This window comes from Ananas comosus, linkage group 13, assembly GCF_001540865.1.
Source record: "Ananas comosus cultivar F153 linkage group 13, ASM154086v1, whole genome shotgun sequence".
Taxonomy (NCBI): Eukaryota; Viridiplantae; Streptophyta; class Magnoliopsida; order Poales; family Bromeliaceae; genus Ananas; species Ananas comosus.
In genome coordinates this window covers 3,141,088-3,161,338 of record NC_033633.1, presented here as the reverse complement: position 1 = coordinate 3,161,338, position 20,251 = coordinate 3,141,088, and the positions used below count along the sequence as shown (strand labels likewise).

At 36.2% G+C, this 20,251-nt stretch overlaps 2 protein-coding genes and 1 pseudogene across 2 annotated transcripts; 2 read left to right on the top strand and 1 right to left on the bottom strand.

The window, feature by feature from the left end:
- LOC109719497 (UV radiation resistance-associated gene protein) lies at positions 477-8,776 on the top strand. Its single transcript, XM_020246224.1, has 6 exons — positions 477-879; positions 2,183-2,389; positions 5,257-5,437; positions 6,966-7,129; positions 7,692-7,922; positions 8,255-8,776. The coding sequence occupies exons 1-6, from the start codon at positions 631-633 to the stop codon at positions 8,369-8,371; spliced, it is 1,149 nt and encodes a 382-aa protein (XP_020101813.1). The 5' UTR covers positions 477-630; the 3' UTR covers positions 8,372-8,776.
- Positions 8,808-10,049, bottom strand: LOC109719695 (annotated as a pseudogene).
- Positions 13,165-19,073, top strand: LOC109719315. Its single transcript, XM_020245903.1, has 3 exons — positions 13,165-13,460; positions 14,600-16,871; positions 16,968-19,073. Exons 2-3 carry the CDS (start codon positions 14,639-14,641, stop codon positions 18,677-18,679), a joined length of 3,945 nt encoding a protein of 1,314 aa, XP_020101492.1. The 5' UTR covers positions 13,165-13,460; positions 14,600-14,638; the 3' UTR covers positions 18,680-19,073.

The window sequence follows — 20,251 nt, the reverse complement described above, 5'->3', positions numbered from 1 at the left end:
ATCATGTCTAACGGAACCGATCGCCGAATCGGATGCCCCATTATTAAAAACAACTTATAAATACGGATGCTTCCGTATTTTCGAAAGCATAAGAGCCTAGCTCTATATATATATATATATATATATATATATATATATATATATATATATATATATATATATNGCTTTTCGAGTCTAATTCGAACGAGCCGAGTAATACTCAAGCTCGGCTTGAAATAAATTTCGAGTCTTTTATTTTGTTCAAACTCGGCTCATTTAATTTTAAGTCGAGCTCGAGCGAGCGGAATATCGAGCTGAATCGTATGCGAGCCGGATCGCACGCTTGCTAGCCCTACTAAATAACAAACTTATTATTGGACTAAAAATACAAAAATCCCTACATTAGTAGCTATTTCCTCCAATTAAATAATTGATTGATTGATTGATTGGCTCGGTTCATAAGACCCGGTCCACTCGATCCCCTCTCCTTCCGAATACTCCGCGACCACTCCGACGCAGTTATCGAGGCTCTTCTCACCGATACCCGCACGTTACTCACCCCCCATCTCTCTCTCTCTATGCGAGGAACCACCCATGAACCCCTTCGGAAACCCTAGCCCCGCCCCTCGAAGGCCGAGATGATCCCCCGCGATGGACCCGGATCGATCGGACGCACTAGATCTCGCGGCGCCCGGATCCATGGCGGGGGAGGAGGAGGAAGAGGCGTCGGGATGGGCGATCGTGGCCGCGGAGGACGTCGAGGGCGCCGAGGCTCCGAAGGTGGTGGAGTGGGAGGACCTGCAGCAGGAGCTCGCGCGCCTCTGGAGCCTTGTCGCGGCGCTCGGGAAGGCGAAGGAGCGGAAGGAAACCCTCGCGCGGAGGCTCGAATCGATCATCGAGGTACGAGGATTAGGGTTTGTCCAATCTCAGATTCTAGGGTTCCAATTGATGATCAGGAGTTTGCGTAATTTGTGTCTGGGATGAAGATGTTTGGCTAATTGTGATGGCGGGAGCGATCAGGATCGTAAAAGGGTTTTGTTTTATGTTGTTAAGTTGACGAAAAAGATTAATTTTTTGTATTATGTTGTGAAATTAGGGTTTGGAATGCTGAATCTCACTTTTTTAAGTTTCTTAGTTTCAAGTTCATAATGGGAAAATGTTGCTTTCTCTGCTCTGTGGAGAAAATGGATCTGCGATTGGTGAGATCAGACATTTTTGTTTCAGAATAGAAAATTTTTTTGGCGCTGTGAAGATGAATCTTGAGTTACAAGTTATATTTTAATAATTAAAAGGTTATTTATAGTTCCATTCTATAATGGAGTAAGTTCTTTCTACTGCGGTTGGAGTCTTAGATTTTTGCTAAGAAAGAATAACTAAATTTGGATATTCTATCATCCGTCATTTTTTTGGTTTAATATTACGAATGCAATAGTTTGGTATTCTTATTGGTGTAATATATTGCTGAAGGGTGAATATTTGAGCTTCTTCTCCCTTGCAAAGGGAGTGCCTCTGGAATCAGTGATTGTTAGGAGTGGCTTTTTGACTTGAAGATCAATACTCTAGGTAGCGGACATCAATATTTATGTCTTTTAGTGTTTAATAGTATTCAAAGTTTCGAGCCCGATATGGAAGCATTTTGGAACTGCAATTGACGAAAAAGGGAGTTCCTGTTTTTATCATTTATTATGAAAGACAATCTTTCGGACATTTTAGGTCAAGTTATTTAGCCAGGCTTCGGCAGGTTAACACCAAGTACAAGTATGTATAGTAGTATGGAAATAAACCTGTGAGAGAAAGGGTACGATTTGATATTGTAGGATTATGAAGAAATTTTTCAGTTTCTTCTGATAAGAGATGATTGTTCATCTGCTTCTCAGATTAAATTAATTGGCAGGACTACTTGATAGGGAAATTCACTCTAAAAAACTGCCACGACCTACAAGGATGCCTTCTCCATCTAGGGGTTGCTCGTCACTAACGGACCATAAACCATGATTAAAAAGGGGAACGCATTAGCTTTTCACTCTCCAGGTGGGAAGTAAGGGCTTGAGAAGGGCAATCACTCGTTTCTTAAATCAGAATTCTGTTTTGTTTCTATATTCAATCTTTTGGAACAAACAGGATATATTTGAATGTTCAGATGTTCTTGCAATTTTTGGAGTTTATGTTTTTCCAATCACCTATATGGTAACATGATGAATAGGTAAGGAGAAAATCACTACACCAGACTAATGAGCTGGAGGAAATGAGGCAAAAGCTGGAAGCTAGAAAAGTTGCCATGCAGAATATGCTGATGCATGTGAAGAAAGAAAAGGAGAATGTTGAGGGCCAGAGGGAGAAACTTCTTCCTAAGATCAAAATGTTGTTGGTAGCTGGCAAGACTCTCTCCGCAGCTCACCAACAACTTCAGGTACATCCGACTTAACTTTCGGAAAGAAATATATGTTTTTAATTGTTTCATAAGACCAATTAAATTCTTGTTTCTTGCTGCAGTTGGGTTTTTTAATGAATACTTTGTGACATATAATTTTAATTTGTTAGTTATAATGTGTTTGATTAATGCCATGCGTTAGATTGACGGACGTTGGAAATGCTTTTCGGCTTACTGGTAGATAAGATGCAGCATGGACAATCATGGATGGCTTCCTTTTCGATTCAAGAATCTACTTCTAATTGTTGCATTGGAAATAGGAAATTCTTCCAACATACCTTTAACAAGACAATTTCCATGAAAAGAAGTAATTTTGTTTTGAATAGTTATAATAGCACTTGGACGTGGAGCTGGAAATCTATTTGCGAGGCTTTGTTTTGGGTAGTTTTGGTAGCGCTTGGAACTCGGGTAATATGTTGGTAACTCTAGGAGAAAGTTGTAGGATAAAGCGAAACATAGGAGAAGATATAAGATATTACAATGCACCTGCCGTTTTGATAATGAAAATAACTTGCCGTTCTCCGTGACAACAAAAAAAATCATATGCAGCTCTGGTGTGCTTTCTATTTAGCAAATCTGCAAGCAGTGAACTAAAATAGGCAGTGTGTAACAATCCTTCTGTTCCGACATATGGATGTCAAAACATGTCAGACAGTGTCGTCTACAATTACTTGTTCATTGACAATCTACTAAAAGGAAACTAATTGTCTTCATATATTGTAATCCAAGTGAATTTAAAAAAGAACGAGAATGAGGATGCATTATCTCCTCTGGTTGGATCTACTGTTACTCTCTCAAATTTTATTTTAATGTGCTTTAGGTCCATTAATTAGTGTAGTCCTTTATCAGCAACCAGGGGAAGAAATGTATTGTTCAGTGTGGGGATTTAATTTCTATTAAAATAAGTTTAATAAGAAGAAATTGTTACCCAAAAGGTAAGTAAGTTGGTGGCTATCAGTTGCATGCCTCACTCTTGGTTAGTTGTTTGATTGTATTTATGCCTCATAATTATTAGGACAGTTTCTAAGATTGTTATAGGACTATCTTGTTTATAGTTGTGAGTTTTAAATTGTAGAAATGGTTGAGATTGGATTGCTGGGACAGAGGGAGGTATTACTAGAAGAAATGTATAGGAATAGAAAAGGAAACAATTGTTTATATGGTTAACTCTCAAGTAAAATCAAATGAGGACTATTGAAAGTTGTTTATGATGGTTTGGGCATTTATTATGATCAAGCTTGAGTAAGAAGTAACTCCGTCAAGTGGAAGGTACCATGTTGAAAGCAGAAAAACTGAAAGACTAAGCAAATTTGGCTAAAGATATTACGAAAACTTGATGGCCGGTAGAACAAAAGGAGTATTGGGTGGTGACAGATGTTGTCCAAAAAATAAAGGTTGACAGAGAAAAGGATTTGTATAGAACACCCAACTGATGTGATAGAGTTGTGTTAACATGTCTGTTATCTAAAAATATCTATGTAGCAAGGTTTAAAGTGCCGTGGCACGGAGGCGTGTCGCTGTCTGCCTGGCACGGTATGACACCGGCACGCTTTCGTGCCGATACATGACATGCTTGCGTGCCAATAGATACACATGATCTCCTACTGGCACGCTTTGGCACGGATTTATTTCAGTTTTTTTGGTTCCAATAAGCTCTTATAATATTATTTTGAAAGTTATGAATATTTGCTATGAATAGCTTATTATACTCATCAAATAACATGCTTATAAGTTTTTTTATATGTAAAATACAACTATACCTGATGCAGAATAGAAATTTTACAGGTTAGAATTTTTAAAATGCAAAGACATCTTTTTTTCTTTTTTTTCTTTTAACCATATTACAGTCTTTCTTTCATAAAATACAAAAAAAAAAAAAATTATTTGAAAAAATTATTTTTTAATTAATTTTTTCAAAAAATTAGTAGATCTATCAAAAAAAATAAGCAATAAATTATATGACAAATAAATTAAATAAATTTAAGTATCAATTGATTTAATTTAGCTTTTAATTTTATCAATATTTTTAATCTTCTAGCACAAAAATAAAATTTTATGTTTGATATGTCTCAAAATTTGTTTATTGAGTTCGATTTTGTTCTCTTAATTCGCCAAAAATTTCGCGGTGCGACAAATTTTGATAAAATAATTTGTGAAGAAAAAATAGATGTCTGTGGTGGAAGTGGAGGGCTCGAACAAATCTTTTGTCCGTATATTGATAAACAAAAAAATTAAATTATAATTTTTTTGACTTACCTAATAAGTAAATTTTCGATTTGCATGTCTTTGGGGGGGGGTGTGGGGTACCAAAATGCTTCAAATACCCCAAAGAACAAAACAAAAAGCAAAAAAAAGCAAAAAAGCAAAAAAAAAAAAAAAAAAAAAGCACAGTGCCATGCCGGCACTGTGCCGCGGCACACTACGCCGTGCCACTTTGTCTCGTGTGGCACGGCGAACGGGACGTGGTATGGTACGGGGCGGCACTTTAAACGTTGCTATGTAGTCAAACACATGCACACATACTGAAATATACTGCTTCAAAAGATTGCTTTACTACTATAGCATTTTTGTGCCTGTGAATCTAGTGTTTTGCTTAAATGTTTATGGCCATGTCTGACCCAACTGGATATTTTTCATAAGTGTTTTTTTAGTAGAGTTGTTTAAAAGACCTCAAATAGCCGTTCCTAAAATTCCCCAACAGCTTATTCAAGCTAGAAGAAGCGTCAAATTGAACTGCTGCAAATTTAAGATTTTATTATATGCTCATCTCAAATGCTTAGTTCTAATTCACTAGTACGCTGTCAATTCGAAACTAAAATTCTAATATTTCTCCTCTCTTGTTGTAGGAAGCTAATAAGTTGTTATCTGGAGAGAAGGGTCTTGGCCATCTGAAAAATCTACAAAAGATGTTACGGATGAGGGAAAGGTATATGGTAGCGCAAGTTGCTAGCCTCTATCCTGTGAAGACCTTGAAAGATAAAGCACCAGTTGAGACTCTTGATTCAAGTTCTGGTGGCACCAAAACTAGTATGTTCACTTTCTTTCTATGGGATGTTACCAGCTGAGGTAGCAGTATATGGTATTAGATTAATAGTTTTTCTTTGTGTCAGTGACACATAAAATATAGAACTAAAATGCAACCCGTTGTTTACAACAAATTGATTACGCACTGCATAGGCATATACTGAGCTGTATTTTTCATGTAAACTTTTAAAACATGCCTCTCTGACCAGAGCATTGCATGAACTTCACAACACAGCATTGACTCGTTATGCAGGATAAGATGGTGGGTTATTAAGTTTTTGGTGGGTTTTATATTGATGACTATGTATTTATAAGGAGTTGGATTTCTGATGCATTTAGGGTCGAAATTTGGAAATATCTAAGAAAGGGTTTCCGGTTATTTGAATTTGGATGGGACTAGAAGGGGAATCAAGGTTATCTCTAAGATTAGGATGTGTTTGAAGAAGGTTTAGTGGAAGAGTAGCTTTTAATGTTAAGCCGGTTGGATTTCATGGCTCTTGGTGCAATTAAAGTGCAGAGAGTGGTTTCATTTGGTTATGGATAAAGTGGGGCCCACATGAGGGATGTTAGGGAATATCTATTTGCTTTTCTTGAGCTAGGTGCATGATTTTGCTCTGGGATAGCAGAAAGATAATTCGGATCTTCAGTTTGGATAGTGAAAGGGACTGGCTGTTGTCAAAGGCTAGAGGGTATGCAGGCTTGGATTGATCGAGCTTGATTTTTGATGATGTTAATCACTTTCTGGACTTCTAAATGAAATGAATCTCACTTTTGTTAGTTAGGTAAAGTTTTAACTGCCTATGTATACATTTAAATGGAAGTCCTAAATAAACAACACAGTGCTAAATGGTGTCGAAAGACCCCTGTCTTGATAGTAGAGAACGTTAGAGTGAGTTTGAGTGCTTCAGGTCAATCCTGTAGGGTCACCTACTCACCTTGATATCTATATATATGTATATATGTATGTATGTATGTATGTATGTTCCTAAAGAAAGTATTTTGATGAATTTATTGATGATAATAGAGATTTTTAGCCTTGGGCCTTGTTCCTCTCGCTGTTTTCTTCTCTTCTTATATTTTGATACAGAGAGTAATGGTCTCATGAATAAATCTACTTCTTCATCCCCACCTTTATCAACACCTATCGACTATTGAAAAAGATGCGCTATGAGGTCCTTGTATCCTACACGTCCAAGGTTGCCTTAAACTGGTATCAGAGAGAAAAATCCATGAAATCTGATTTTTTTTTTTTTTTTTTTTTTTAGTGTTTAAGTTTCATTATCGTTTCATTACCATTTTGCTTTATCTAGTCTCTTTCATATCAACCATGGTGGACGAACTAGGACACTTCATGTATCTATCACTTAAATAGGATATATTTGTCTTACATAGTACAAAAATGGGGTAGGTTGTTTTATGACAACTATCTGCTTATAAGTTATTTTTTCTTGTATTTACATGTATCTTCTAGTATGATAATTCTACCTTTCTCTTCAACTCTTTGATTGTGACATTAATAGATCATTTTCAGGAGATGATGATTCTTCTTCACCTAATATGTCTAGATCTATGCAATTGTCACATTTGGCAATCTCGGGTTTACAATTAACCACGCTCCCGATGCAAAAGATGAGTTTTTTCACTGATAAAAAGGAGGTCCGGAGGTCTGCAACTGTTCTGGGTTATGTTGCACATGTAAGTTCTTACTATTTGTGGTTTTAAATACCTTTCGATGTGGAATAACTTACTAAGGTTCATTAACTGCCTTCTTCTTCTCTGTATTAGCCTTCAAGTGACAACAAGTATAATGGGATTTAAAGGTAAAACATGTAGACGCTATCCGAACTAAAGTGCATTTGAAATGGGTGCTTTGAACTCCAAAGTACGTTGATTTCAGTACCTAATCTTTCATTTGATTCTACTGCCTCACACATCAAGATTGAACAATGTCTGTATTTTTTTTCACAGAAAATTCTGTATTCTTGTTAACTATTCTTATTATTATTGGGATAATTTTATGATCGTATTATCAGAAACAGAAAGATGTAATGTAATAAAAAGTAATGGAAGGTTTGTTGATGAAATGAAAATTAGGCACCCATTTCAAAGTGCGCCATACTTAAGAGGTAATATCTGTAGTTATTGCCAGCTGTCAATTGAATAAGAAATAATAACTATACAATAAGCCACAGACAGAAGTAATTGCTCTCAAAGAGTGCTGACTCATTGTTTCTTGTTTCCTTGCTTTCAATTGTAGGCAGTCTTGCTTATTGCTAAATACTTAGACGTTCCTCTCCGCTACCCATTGCGATTGGGAGGTTCACGTTCATATATTCAAGATCATGCACCTTCAGTTGAGTCTACGTCAGCAGAATCGGCTGTAAATTCAATTACTACGTCCACAAATTCTAGACCTACAGAATTTCCCTTATTTCTAGAGGGCCAGGATACAACGAGAGCTGCTTACGCAATGTTCTTATTGAACAAGGTCTGTCTTTTGCTTTACATTTTGTTCTTAACCTTGTTAGAATAAATAAATGAAACCAAAAATGCTGAGGAGAAATGGAAGAACTAACTGCACTTCATTTTTTTAAGTAGAGACATCATCATTATTCACTATTATTTTCTGAAATTCAGAGACCTAGTTAATCCTGTTTAATGCTCGATTCTTTGCATGTTGTAATGTCGTGATTGTTGCTGATCCTTTATCCATTCCATTCCATATATATTTGTTGTATCTCACAATGGCTTACTAATGCTTAATCGTGCATTTATAGTTTCTATATACGATCATTGGCCTTACTTGTGATTCATTTATAGGATTTAGAGCAGCTTTTAAATTACGTCGGCGCAGAAAGCTTGGGACCAAGACATGTATTAGCAAATCTGAAGGAACTTGTGAAAATGATCCTGTCGCAGGAATATGTTGATAATTGATTCAACTCTACATATATAGTAGTTCTTATTCAACAGAGATTTAGCAACTAACCAAATAACTAGCTGGTTTGTATTTATGCACTGGTGCCTTTTTTGTGGAGCACCTGTTCTATGAACTTTGAAGGAGGTTGTTCATACTTCATACGTCCGTGTAAATTAGTGTCTCCAATTTTAAAGAGTCATTTTTCTTTGTTATGTTCACCAGAAAAGGCTTGTACAAGAAGATGATAAATTTATCGACCGGATCAGAAGAAGTTTCTGAGCTTTTCAGCACGTGAATTGATATCTTCTCCTATTTTTGCTTTCTTTGGTACTAGATGATATGTAGCTTGAGCGCTTTTGTGGAGTTGTAAAATCAGAAACTAAATGGTTAGATGTGAACTGCAATGTTTGAAACTCTTTTTATCTCGGAAACAAAAAAACATGATTTCGACTCTTATTTCCTGATGTTAATGTCAATCTAAAACAGGATCATGTGTAGCAAAATTGTGGTGATCTGCTGCACAGAAACTTGGTCTCCAAAGCTTGGGAGTTTATTGTAAACATCTTTTCTTAGCACTGTAAATCCAATCCAACAGTTTGATTAATTCAAACACACTGAATGGAAAGTTCTCTAATCATAGTTATTTTAGCCAGCATGCTCAACCAGCTTGAAAACCGGATCATTCAATCATCTGATCAAAAGGTAAACAACATATTGGCTGTGGATCAAGATGATCTATGCAACGATTACAGAAGCACCACAGTTTAATTTGAAAAAAATCATGAAGCAAATCATGTCAAGTGTGACAAAATACCAACCAAAATTAATTACCTATGTAAAATATCTACTGAACTAGTAAGAGGTGCAGGGTATATTAATTAGATGATTTACAATTAATTCACTGTAGTATATACTAGATCTGAACTGTTATATAGCAACCACACATGCATGGCAACAACATCACCCAAAAAGAAAAACAGTTAGTTACATGCCAAGGGGTTGCAAGGGTATATATTATATATACACATTTCAGATATATGCATGCATGCTTGTGATCTTTCTCTTCTTTCGATTCTCATCTCGGCCTCACCTCGAGCCAGGCACCGTCGTTTCGCGATCTGTCGGTCGCATACGGCATGTACGTACCGAGGATCCGATCCCAGACGACGAAGAACGGCTGCGAGAAGTTGTACTTGGCTCCGTGAAGCTGGTGATGGATGTCGTGGTAGGCGGTGTTGTTCTGAAAGACGACGTGCAGCGGATTGCCAGGGATCCAAAGCCTGCAGTGGTCGTCGACCGTCTTGATCGTCGCGAAGGAGAAGGAGAAGAAGATGGAGGTTCGAGGGCTCATGCCGGAGACGAGGAAGGAGAGAGGGCCCCGCCGAGGGTGTCGAGGAGGAGGCCCTCGACCGGCTGGTTGTAGAGCGGCCCGAAGGAGTAGGGCGCGCCCAGGCGGTGGTGCAGCGAGTGGACGTGCCGGCAGAGGAACTTGTTGTGGTGCATGTACCAGTGCAGGAAGTACTGCCGTGTGTCCATCACCAGCATCGCGACCAAGAACTGCCGCGCCTGCACGAGTAGGAAGGAGGGTGGAGACGACGGTGGCGGCTGCTGCTGCTGCTGCTGCTGCTGCAGGTCCGTCGTGGCCACGCCGCTGTGGATTTCGTATTTTCCCACTTTAGTACCATGTGATTTAATATTTTGTTAAATTATGTATTTCGAAATGAATAATAAAAATAGAAAACGGAAACTACGGGATAACTTGATACACTTGAAACCACATGATACTAAAGTGAGCAAGTGCGAAACCATAGGGCGGTATTTGAAGTTTTCCCTTATATTTAATGCTTTTATATGATGCATTTTTAATTAGCCCCAATCTGATAATACGTGTTACTTTTATCTCTACTCAATAGTTTTACTCTTTTCCTCTAAAATTTAATTTTTATTTTTTTGAGTTTTAACATTAAAAAAATATGCAACGAATCATTGGATGGAGACAAAATTAACACGTGACAGTGAATCAGAGGCTTTATAATGAGTCGTCGTTGGGGAGCTCCCCACTGAAGTTTTATCCTACATATCTCTCTCTTTAATCCCCCTCTTCGCTCTCGCCTTCTCAAATATGAGAAATTACTATCTGCACCACCAGGTCTATTAATATATCGCATGAACCGAATAAATTTTTTAATGATAAATTTAGTAAAATCAAAGCTAATGCTATAGATGTATAAAACGTTACTAGGTTTAAATTTTTATAATTGAGTTTAGAAATACAGTGTATAGGATATAGATATGCACCTGGTGCACAGAATAATTTTTTATTTCTTATCTCATGTGCGCGTTGAATTTTTACAAATTTTTTTCTCTAGTTCTTTTCGACACATGACTTTATTAAGTAATTTTAATTATTAATAAAAAATAATTTTAATTACTAATAGTTCTTACATTTTTTGTTACACTCTTTATTTTGTTCTTTCTTTTTTTTTTTTTTGCCAACTTTACTTATGTTTCTTTAAATATTGTATTTCTCTTTTTTTTTTATAATTTTATAAAATTATCTAATTAGTAATTAGTTCTCACAAAATTTTTCTTTATAAAAATATTGTGATAAAATTGCTTAATTAATATTTATTAATATATATCAATTGTGTCCTAATAATTTTAATTATTTAGCAGCCATATTACTAGCCATTTACTTATATGTATATCATTATTAATTAGTTACTCTTGTAAAAATTTATTTCACACACACACACCAATATAAAATATTTTTAATTAGATTAATTTAAATATCAAATTAATTTTATCAAAATTATTTTAATTAATAATTTGAGTAATTAATTATATAAAAATCTATATAAATTAATAAAATTTTATTATTAAAAATATTTTATATCCGCTGCATCGCACGAATCGTTAACTAGTTTGGCAGTATTTGATAGAATTTTTTTCAACTAAACTTTGTTATTGAAAAATGCTCTTATATATATTACAGAATTTAAAAAACTTATGTTGAATTGATATTTAACATTTCCTTAACTCCCTTCTCTTCAAATTTTAAAAAACTTTGGTGGTGGAGATGGCAATTGATCTCTTTGTACAGGGGAAAGGTCATATTCTTTTTATTATTCTACCTAACAATTAAAATAACACTGCAATAAAAAGAAAATAATAATTGTTCGTACCTAGGATTTGATGGTTAGTATTCGAGATCCAAAAGTTAAAAATCTAGTTACTTTACATTTCTAGCTAAATTTATTTCAACAAAATAAACGAAACAGATAATATACTAACTTTCTCCTAAAAAATATAAATAAGATGATAACATCTAGTGATGTTATGATCCCTGTATTTATCATGATCTAATAATCTTTTGTGTAGCAGTACTGAGTATTTTATGTATAGTAGCTAAAGTGGTCATGCAACACAGATCACCAGCATCTAAAAACCACTAATAAGTTTTATTTTTTTTTTAGCTTCAAATTTTATCTTAAATTCATACATTTTAAAAATATGTCGTCCAAATGGCATAAAATATATTAATAAATTTAAATTTAAATTTAAATTTAAGATTCTATAGTAAAATCATTGATTTGCCATTCATTAGATTAGATCCAACGGTTGAAAATTAATGTTTTAAAATTATTTTAAAATTAGGACATGGAAATCTATGGCTGTTAGTGACAGACTATAAAATTAATGGATGAGATTATTTGGAGAAGAGTAATATTAGATTTGAGAAAAGTGGGCAATTTTGGAATAACACTTGTAGCAAAACTTCTTTTAGATATATATATTGGCTATTTACATATTGGCAAATATACGAAAGGGTCATTTGGTTGCACATAATTGTAACTATATGAAAATTCAAATTCAGCGTTTGTTTTGATATATTTGAATTCAACTGCTACATCAACAACTACACGAGGAGGCTCACTTGCAGCAGTTAGAACTACGCCTAAATTGGCTACAGTTCTAATTGCAGTATTTGGAAAAAGTAATTTTAAACAAAAATAAGTTTATCTTCCTAATGACCTTTTAAATAGAATTTTTTTTTTTTTTCATCCATACATAGGAAGTTATCTCACCGCATCATGTAAAGAATGATAGAAACTTACAAGGGCATTTCCAACCGTATACAACCATACAAAGTATTTATAGCTGCAGCACTTTCTACTACATTCAATCAAATAAAATATATGTAATTATTATTTTTGTATTTTTAACTGTATGCATATTTAAATATACTGTATTTATAATCACACTTAACCAATCGTCTCCTAAGCATTTTTGAACCCATCAAAGCCATAGCAAAAGCGAGTCTTTGTAGGGCGATTGTCATTGTTTATGGATCCGAATCTGGATGATCTATCAATGTTTTAAATTTAATAAAATTTAATTAAATTAAGAACAAATACAATTAAAGACCTAATAGTCAAATGTGTAATACTATTGAAGTATCTAATTTATAAACTATTGATAATTAACAAACATATATAATACTTTTAAACTATGCGCACAAATTGAAACAAAACACAAAAACTATGATATGAATGCCAAAATATAAACAATATTGTCCTAAAATAGTACTCATTACTCACTAAATTTTCATTGGTGGAATGCACATCAAAATTTGTGCAAATCCAATTAAAATCCATAAAATGCACTCCACCACAATGGAGCAAAACCAATTTATTAGTTGATCACATTTATAGCTGAATTTTGCACAAAACCCCTCGACAAAGAAAGGAATTAGTGGGTCATGAAAAGAAGAACACCTCCTTTTTCTCTTTTACTTTACTTTTTTTTTTTTTTCCTCTTCTTATTTCTCCTCTTCTCCTTTCGCCTTTTCCTTCGCCAAACCATCTCCTTTTGCTTCACCGTCCAAAGCGCCGTGGCCACATCCAACTCACCGACACCGAAAAAGCATAAGAAATTGCAAGGGAAAGTGAGAAATTTGGCTCTTTTAAGATCCATTTCTGCAAAAAACCCACTACTTTTTCTTTTTTTTTTGGTTCAATACCCAGAATTTTTGTTTGGGTTTTGGTCATCTGCTGCAATTGTCCTGTTTCTGTGCCGAAGATTGGATTTTGATCTTCGCTTGAGGTGGGTGTTTAATTTGTTGCTCTTGTTGCTGTGATTCTGCGATCTGTTAATTATTTGGGTGAGATTTTTATTTTTTATTTTTGTTAAAAAGATTGGATTTTGATGGGTTATTTGAACTGGATATTTTGGGTTTAAGCTTGGATCATCATCATATTACTGTTGAAATTGAGATTCTGTTGTAATTTTAGCTATTTATTGCTCTCTTTTGATATTTTTGAGGAATTTTTGTGATCTAGTTCATGTAGTTAGCTATGACAATGTGAAAAGGAGGAGGAGAATTAGTGAAGAGATGATGCCTAGTGCCTACTTACTTGCTTGTTGTTTTAGATCTTTATTAAGGTGGTTAAGTTGTTTATGGTGTGTTTCTGGTGATTCATGTGCCATGCTCATGGTATGGTGATTCATAAGCATTTCAGTTGATTTACTCTTTCTAGAAGATTCTGATTCAGAACTGTCTTGGAAGAGTTCTTGCTTAAATTTGTGAGTTAGCTAATCTTTAAACTTCATACTCCCCCTTGAGTTTTATCCTTATTTGGTGGATATTTCAGTAGATAATTCAGGTCAAGGACTCAAGTGCCGTGGCACAGGGTCATGCCGAACATTTGCTGGCATAGTATGGTGTGGTGTGTGCTGTGCTGTGCAGATGCGTGCTGGTTGTAAAAATTACTAGTGTGCTGGCACACATTCTCATGCAATATTTATTTTTTTCGGCACCAATATATTCTAATTGCTTATTATATATTTTTATTAAATTTTTGCATTTTATTGAGATAATTACTTTCTAATTTCAAAAGAAAAGAGAATTTTGAGCCTTGCTATCGGCACGGGAGTTGTATTGTGCCGATATCTTATTGGCATAGTACGAGACAGTGGGCACGGCCTGTGCCAATGGGTACTTAAAATCTTTGTTTCAGGTCTGATCTGTTTTCATTTCATTATATCTCATGAGAATTCACGCTTTGCAAAGAACTACATTATGAATTTGAATAATTCAAGATTTGAATATTTGTTTTCTTCTAGTCTGTTTTTTGTTTGCGGAAGCCTAGAACTAGAGTTTGCTTTGCTTTTACCTGCATTTTCATTCCATATTCTTCTGAATGGTGACGAGCTGATATTATCTTGCTCTTTTCTACTTGCAGATTTCACGACTTGAATAGTAAACCATAGAGGATTATACTATGGCTATTGTGGCGAAGGATTTTGGGTTCCATACAAGAAGAGTTATGATTATTTCCATCAGAACTATTTACAGATCTGTTCGCGCTCATCCCGTTCTTTCCAGTTTGGGTCTTTTCTTGCTTGTACTATACAACTTATTTCCTTCTCTATTCGCTTTCCTCATTTCCTCCTCTCCTGTCCTTATCTGCACTACTCTTCTTCTTGGAACCCTTCTGAGCTTTGGAGAACCAAATATTCCTGAAATTGAAGAAGAGAAAACCAATACTCGGGAAGTTTCATCTTTGAAAGCTGGGCCTTCTAGCAATGATCTTCGTGTGCACCAAGATGAGAGTGTTACTTCTCAGTCCCATGTACGAAATGGATTGATGAATGAGGAATCGCCGTTAGAAGAGAGTGCGTTTAGTGAGGAAACTGATTGTGTTTATAGTGATGGAGAGGAGCATGTTCCTCTTGTGAAAAGAGACGATGAGAGAGACGAGAAAGATGATTCTTGTTTGGCTGCGATACATTCCGTTAAGAATGATGTCGAAATGATTAATGTTGAGAACCTAATCAATAAAGAAAGAGATGTTCATGGTCTGGAAAAGGCTGAGAAGATCGAGGATCCTGTCGAGAAGCAAGATGAAGTTGGTGAAGCTGTTCATGATTCTCCTACTACCAACGGAAAGGAAGTTGAAGACCTTGGAATGGGGATTGATAAGCCCGAAGCGAATAACGAATTTGGTTTCTCTTTGGGTTCTCCTTGGCAGCGCATCAGCGATCATGATGATGTTTCTGATTCTGAGTCTGATCGGGCTGAGAGCTCCTCTCCTGACGCGTCTATGGCCGACATTATTCCTATGCTTGATGAGCTCCACCCACTTTTAGATTCTGAATCTGCTCCTCCAAATATCAAACATATTTCAGCTTCTGCTTCAGACCATGAATCTGATGATTACCATGACGACGATGACGACGATGACGACGGTGATGATGATGATGATGATGTTGATGATGATGAAAGTGTGGAAGAAGGAGCTGAAAATAATGGGGCCGAAGAAAATAAGGAAGTGGAGGGGAAGAAAGAAGATGAAAATGAAGCTGTAGTCTCGTGGACGGCAGATGATCAGAAGAATCTAATGGATCTTGGTTCGTCCGAGCTTGAAAGGAATCGAAGGTTGGAAAGCTTAATTGCAAAGAGGAGAGCAAGAAAGAATTTTCGGTTTGATCTTGAGAGGAACTTAATAGACCTCAATGGCAACGATTCTATGGAGTTATCGCGCTTTCGGCTTGCACCCATTTCCGCACCCCGAGGTAATCCTTTCGATCTTCCCTATGATTCGGAGGAAACAATGGATTTACCCCCAATTCCCGGTTCGGCTCCTTCCGTTTTACTTCCTAGGGGTAATCCGTTTGATCTTCCTTATGATCAGCCAAATGGAAGTGACAATGCCCTAAGAGAGACTTGGAGCCCTAGGGAGACTTTTGTGTCGGTTCCACAGAGGGAAATGCTTTTCAGACGGCATGAGAGCTTCAATGTGTCTGGTGGGGAGCTTCGCCAAGAGAGGCGTGCTTCGATGTTGCGACCATATTTTGTTGCAGAGAATATTGAATCGGAGGAAAGAACGTCTGCCACTTTTAACAGGCAATACAGCGATAAGAGTGATTCGAAGTTGAGTTCAGTTCCAGAATCAGATACCGTTTCTTCAGTTACTGATTTGGATTATAATAAGGACTTTGTTGAGCAGGAATTTCATCCTGAGGACGAAAATGAGAATTTACCCTTGGATGAAGTTGAAGCAGCAGTTGTTGAGCGAGAGACGAATGAAGAATTTATTGTGACCAATGACCATGAAATTCACTTGAATAATCACATGAATGTCGAGGAAACTCAGCAAAATGTTCAATTCATTGGATCTTTGGAGGAAAATCATGGTGAAGCAATAAATCTAAGTTCAACAATTTCAGATGCTGGTGGATTTGGAGAGAGCGAAGAGAAACATGAGGATTTGATCTCCACTTCTTTGTCAGAAGCAACCACTAAAGGTTCCATGGAATTTCATGACCGGATAGATAATCTGGAAGTGGCACGGAACTCCATGCTGTTAGGTCGTGCGGCTTCTGATCTTATTAGCTGGGAAGACAAAATTGGCGACAATCAGCTCACGGAGGTCGTCTACGATTCTAGTCCACCAGCAACTGAGAAATCTCTGTCTAATGTATCAGCGCTTAATGAAGTGCTGTTCGATGCAGGTGAGAAAGTAAAAAATTTTACTTGCTAGCAGTGTTTTATATTTGCTTATGCATATAAGTTTTTTCGTAAATTTGAATATTCTTTTTCCTTTGCAGGTAAAAGTAGCCTAAATGCTAGTTCTTCATTGGAATCAAACATGGAAATGAATTTAGAGAAGGAATTTTCTGAAGTTGGAGACTTTCCGTCAATTAATACCAACCTGGTAGGAGAAATGGCTTCTGACGATGGAAAGAGTTGGGCAGCTTCATCAAGTATACCTTTAATCGATGGAATCGAATCAAAATCAAGGGAGATTGGCGAATCTAATGTTTCTGAGGTTGGTTTATCAACGATTCATGTAGGTTCTGAAAATTATATTATCCATCAATTGAGTTCAGATTTAATGGAGAGCAATTCGAGTTCAACTACTTTAATCGATATCGGCGATATCCATCAAAAGAAAGTTGATGGTCTTGGTGATCAAACGTCTAATGTGGATAACTTACTTTCGTCGGACGATTTGATCTCAAGCGTTCCGCCATATGCAGCTCATTTTGAGATGTCTCTTATCAGTAGTATGGACTTGCATCCGATACCCGAGGAGAAGGTAGAAGATTTTAAATCTGAAAAGGACCAAAATAGCAAGTTATTTTATGATTCGCTTGCTGGTTTAACTGGGTTTCAGGTCATAGGGGGCGAAAATATCCATGCATCTCATATTGAACAAGAATTATCCTTCATTGATATGAATTATGTAGTGGGATCTGGTAATCATGGTGATGAAACCAAACTGATTAGCGAGACAGATGAAGGAGGTTCGCTGTTTGTTCCTCCTCTTGTTCCTGTTCATAATGGTTCAACAGTGCTGAAATATGAGAATGTGATCGGCTCTGGTATTGATTTAATTGAATCAGGAGATTTGATTGATTTAGTTCCAAGCAGGCTCGAAGGCAGTTCTTCAAAGTATCTAGACGACTCGAACGAGGAGCTGCGTGTTTTTGAAGCTTGGCCTGGCGAGGAGCTCAACTCGCTAGTTAAGCAAATCTATGGAGGAGTGCAAGTATCTTCTGTGTTAGACCCCACAGCAAAGGTCGAAGTCGAGCCGACTGAATTTGGGCTTCGCAAAAGTGGTCCAGAGGTAAGGGAGACTGATTTGGAGATGCTAGTTTTTGAAGCCAGATCAATTGAAGATGTAGGTTCAGCTTTCGAACATCTAAGTACAGGTCGTGATGAAACTAAAATTTTGGAAGTCGGTGTTTCGGAAGTTATACAAGGTAGAACGAACTTGGAGCTGATTGATGTTAATCCGGAGACAAGAGAGACTGATTCGGAGTTGCCTGTTCTTAAGCCGAAATCGATCGAAGAATTGGAATCAGCTTTTGAACATTTAAGCAAGGGTCTTGATAAAACTAACATTTCAGAAGTTGGGTCGCCAGATGTTACAGCAGGTAGACTAAATTTGGAGAAAAATGAGATTAATTCGGATTTGCAGGTCGTTGAAGCAAAATCTGTTGACGGCTTACATGAAGCTTTTAAGCAGCTCTCTGGTGAAGCAGAAGCGAAAAATGGGTCTGGAAAGTTTGAAGAAAATGAAAAGCATGTAGAGACTGACGTTCCTGAAGTCCAACCAGCTGAAGAGATCGAGCAGGCATCTGAAGCAGCAGTTATTTCAGAAGCTGGCCGACATTTGGAAAAAGAAGATGAAAGAAATGATGAAGTTGCAGCCATAACAGCTGTAGTTGGTTCAAACTCGAAGAAGACAGGCAAGAAACACAAGTCTAGGAAATCCAGGTCGAGTTCGAGCTCGAGCTCGAGTGATTCTGAGTGATTCATGGTTCAAGCAAAAAAAACAAAAAAAAAAAAATTCTCTCTACAGTGCATGTGTGTTCATTGATTTCACAGGTGTATGACTAGGAGGCTTGTAGGGAAGGTGACTGTTTTGCCACGCAATTACCTTGAAACTTTTTGTGTAGATTCTGGTAGAGGGCTTTTACCTTTTTCTTTTCTTTTTTCTTGTAAGAATTACTTCTTTTTTTGTTTGTGTGTGTGCGCGCGCGTTCTATTTTGCTTGCGAGTTTTCGTGCCTTTATACTTCTCTAACTGTCTTGTTGCTTGGATAGATGATTGAGGCTTGGTTATCTTGTAATTTATATCTTTTAGTGTAATGGAATGGCAAAAAGACATTTTTTGTGAATGAATGAATGAAATGAGTTCTCTCCTCATGTTGTTGTAATTATCTTGTGTTAATGTACTCTCCCTAGCTTTAGTACTCCTAATGATAATTTCATAACATATGAAAGCACAAAAACTATCAGCCATGTCAACACCTTAATGGAAGACATATTTGCTGAATAAGATATTGGCACTGCATAATCCTAAATCAATCAGCTTCTTCATGATGATGATTCTATTGTGGAAAACCTTATCAGAGCCATTGTTAACTGTCACTATTGACTTAGAACCAATTAGTTATGTCGTTATTGGAGTTAGCCAAAAGATTGATTGGCGATTAGTCTTAAACTTCTCCACTCATGTGCATAATAGATATCGGATGACTCATGCCACGTGTACTGATTGAGTGATTAGAGAGGTAACACAAAAAACAACAATTAGCCTTAAATACAACTACTAATGTGCGTGACAGATATTAGATAAATTATGCCATATGCATTGATTAGAAAGATAACCAAATTGACAATAGAATAATTGACAAAAATATATGTCATAAAATGACGGAGACAAAAGTCAAATATCAACATTTGAACTATGACTATTGACTTAAGAAACAATTAGTAATGTCGATATTGGTGTTAGCAAAAAAATTGAGCAGCGATTAGTCTTAAACATCTCCATTCACGTGCATGATAGATATCATATTAATTATGCCACGTGTATTGATTGATTGATTGGAGAGGGAACATAGAAAACAACGATTAGCCGTAAATATCCCTACTCACGTGCATGACAGATATTAGTTGAATTATACCATATACGCTGATTAGAGAAATAACCAATATGACAACATAATAACTAACAAAATATATGTCACAAAACAGCGGAGGTAAGAATCAAATTTAAAAACTTTTGGAATGGACTAGGAAGAGTTTAGAATTGACTTTAATACCATTCCATAGTTCAAAAAAGCTTTTCACTATGCAAAGTACCATAAAAATCAAGTACATATATAACAATAATTTTGTTTGGTTAATGCATTGTACATAGATAAGGGTTACATGGATTATAGTGGAACATCAACATTTGAACTTCTTATGGTATGATGGAATCATTTTATATGCAGTGAGTTTCAGTGGTTTTCACTTTAAATATCTTATGTTCCTATAAGTTGCTTTCTATAGTATTCTTTGTACTATGCACTTTTTGTGTTATAGGTTTGGAACAT

Coding starts and splice junctions, on each gene's coding strand:
- LOC109719497 (XM_020246224.1), top strand. CDS start 631: ATGGACCCGGATCGATCGGACGCACTAGATCTCGCGGCGCCCGGATCC. Junction 2,390..5,256: donor CAGCTCACCAACAACTTCAG/GTACATCCGACT, acceptor CTCTTGTTGTAG/GAAGCTAATAAGTTGTTATC. Junction 7,130..7,691: donor TTCTGGGTTATGTTGCACAT/GTAAGTTCTTAC, acceptor TTTCAATTGTAG/GCAGTCTTGCTTATTGCTAA.
- LOC109719315 (XM_020245903.1), top strand. CDS start 14,639: ATGGCTATTGTGGCGAAGGATTTTGGGTTCCATACAAGAAGAGTTATG. Junction 16,872..16,967: donor TGAAGTGCTGTTCGATGCAG/GTGAGAAAGTAA, acceptor TTTCCTTTGCAG/GTAAAAGTAGCCTAAATGCT.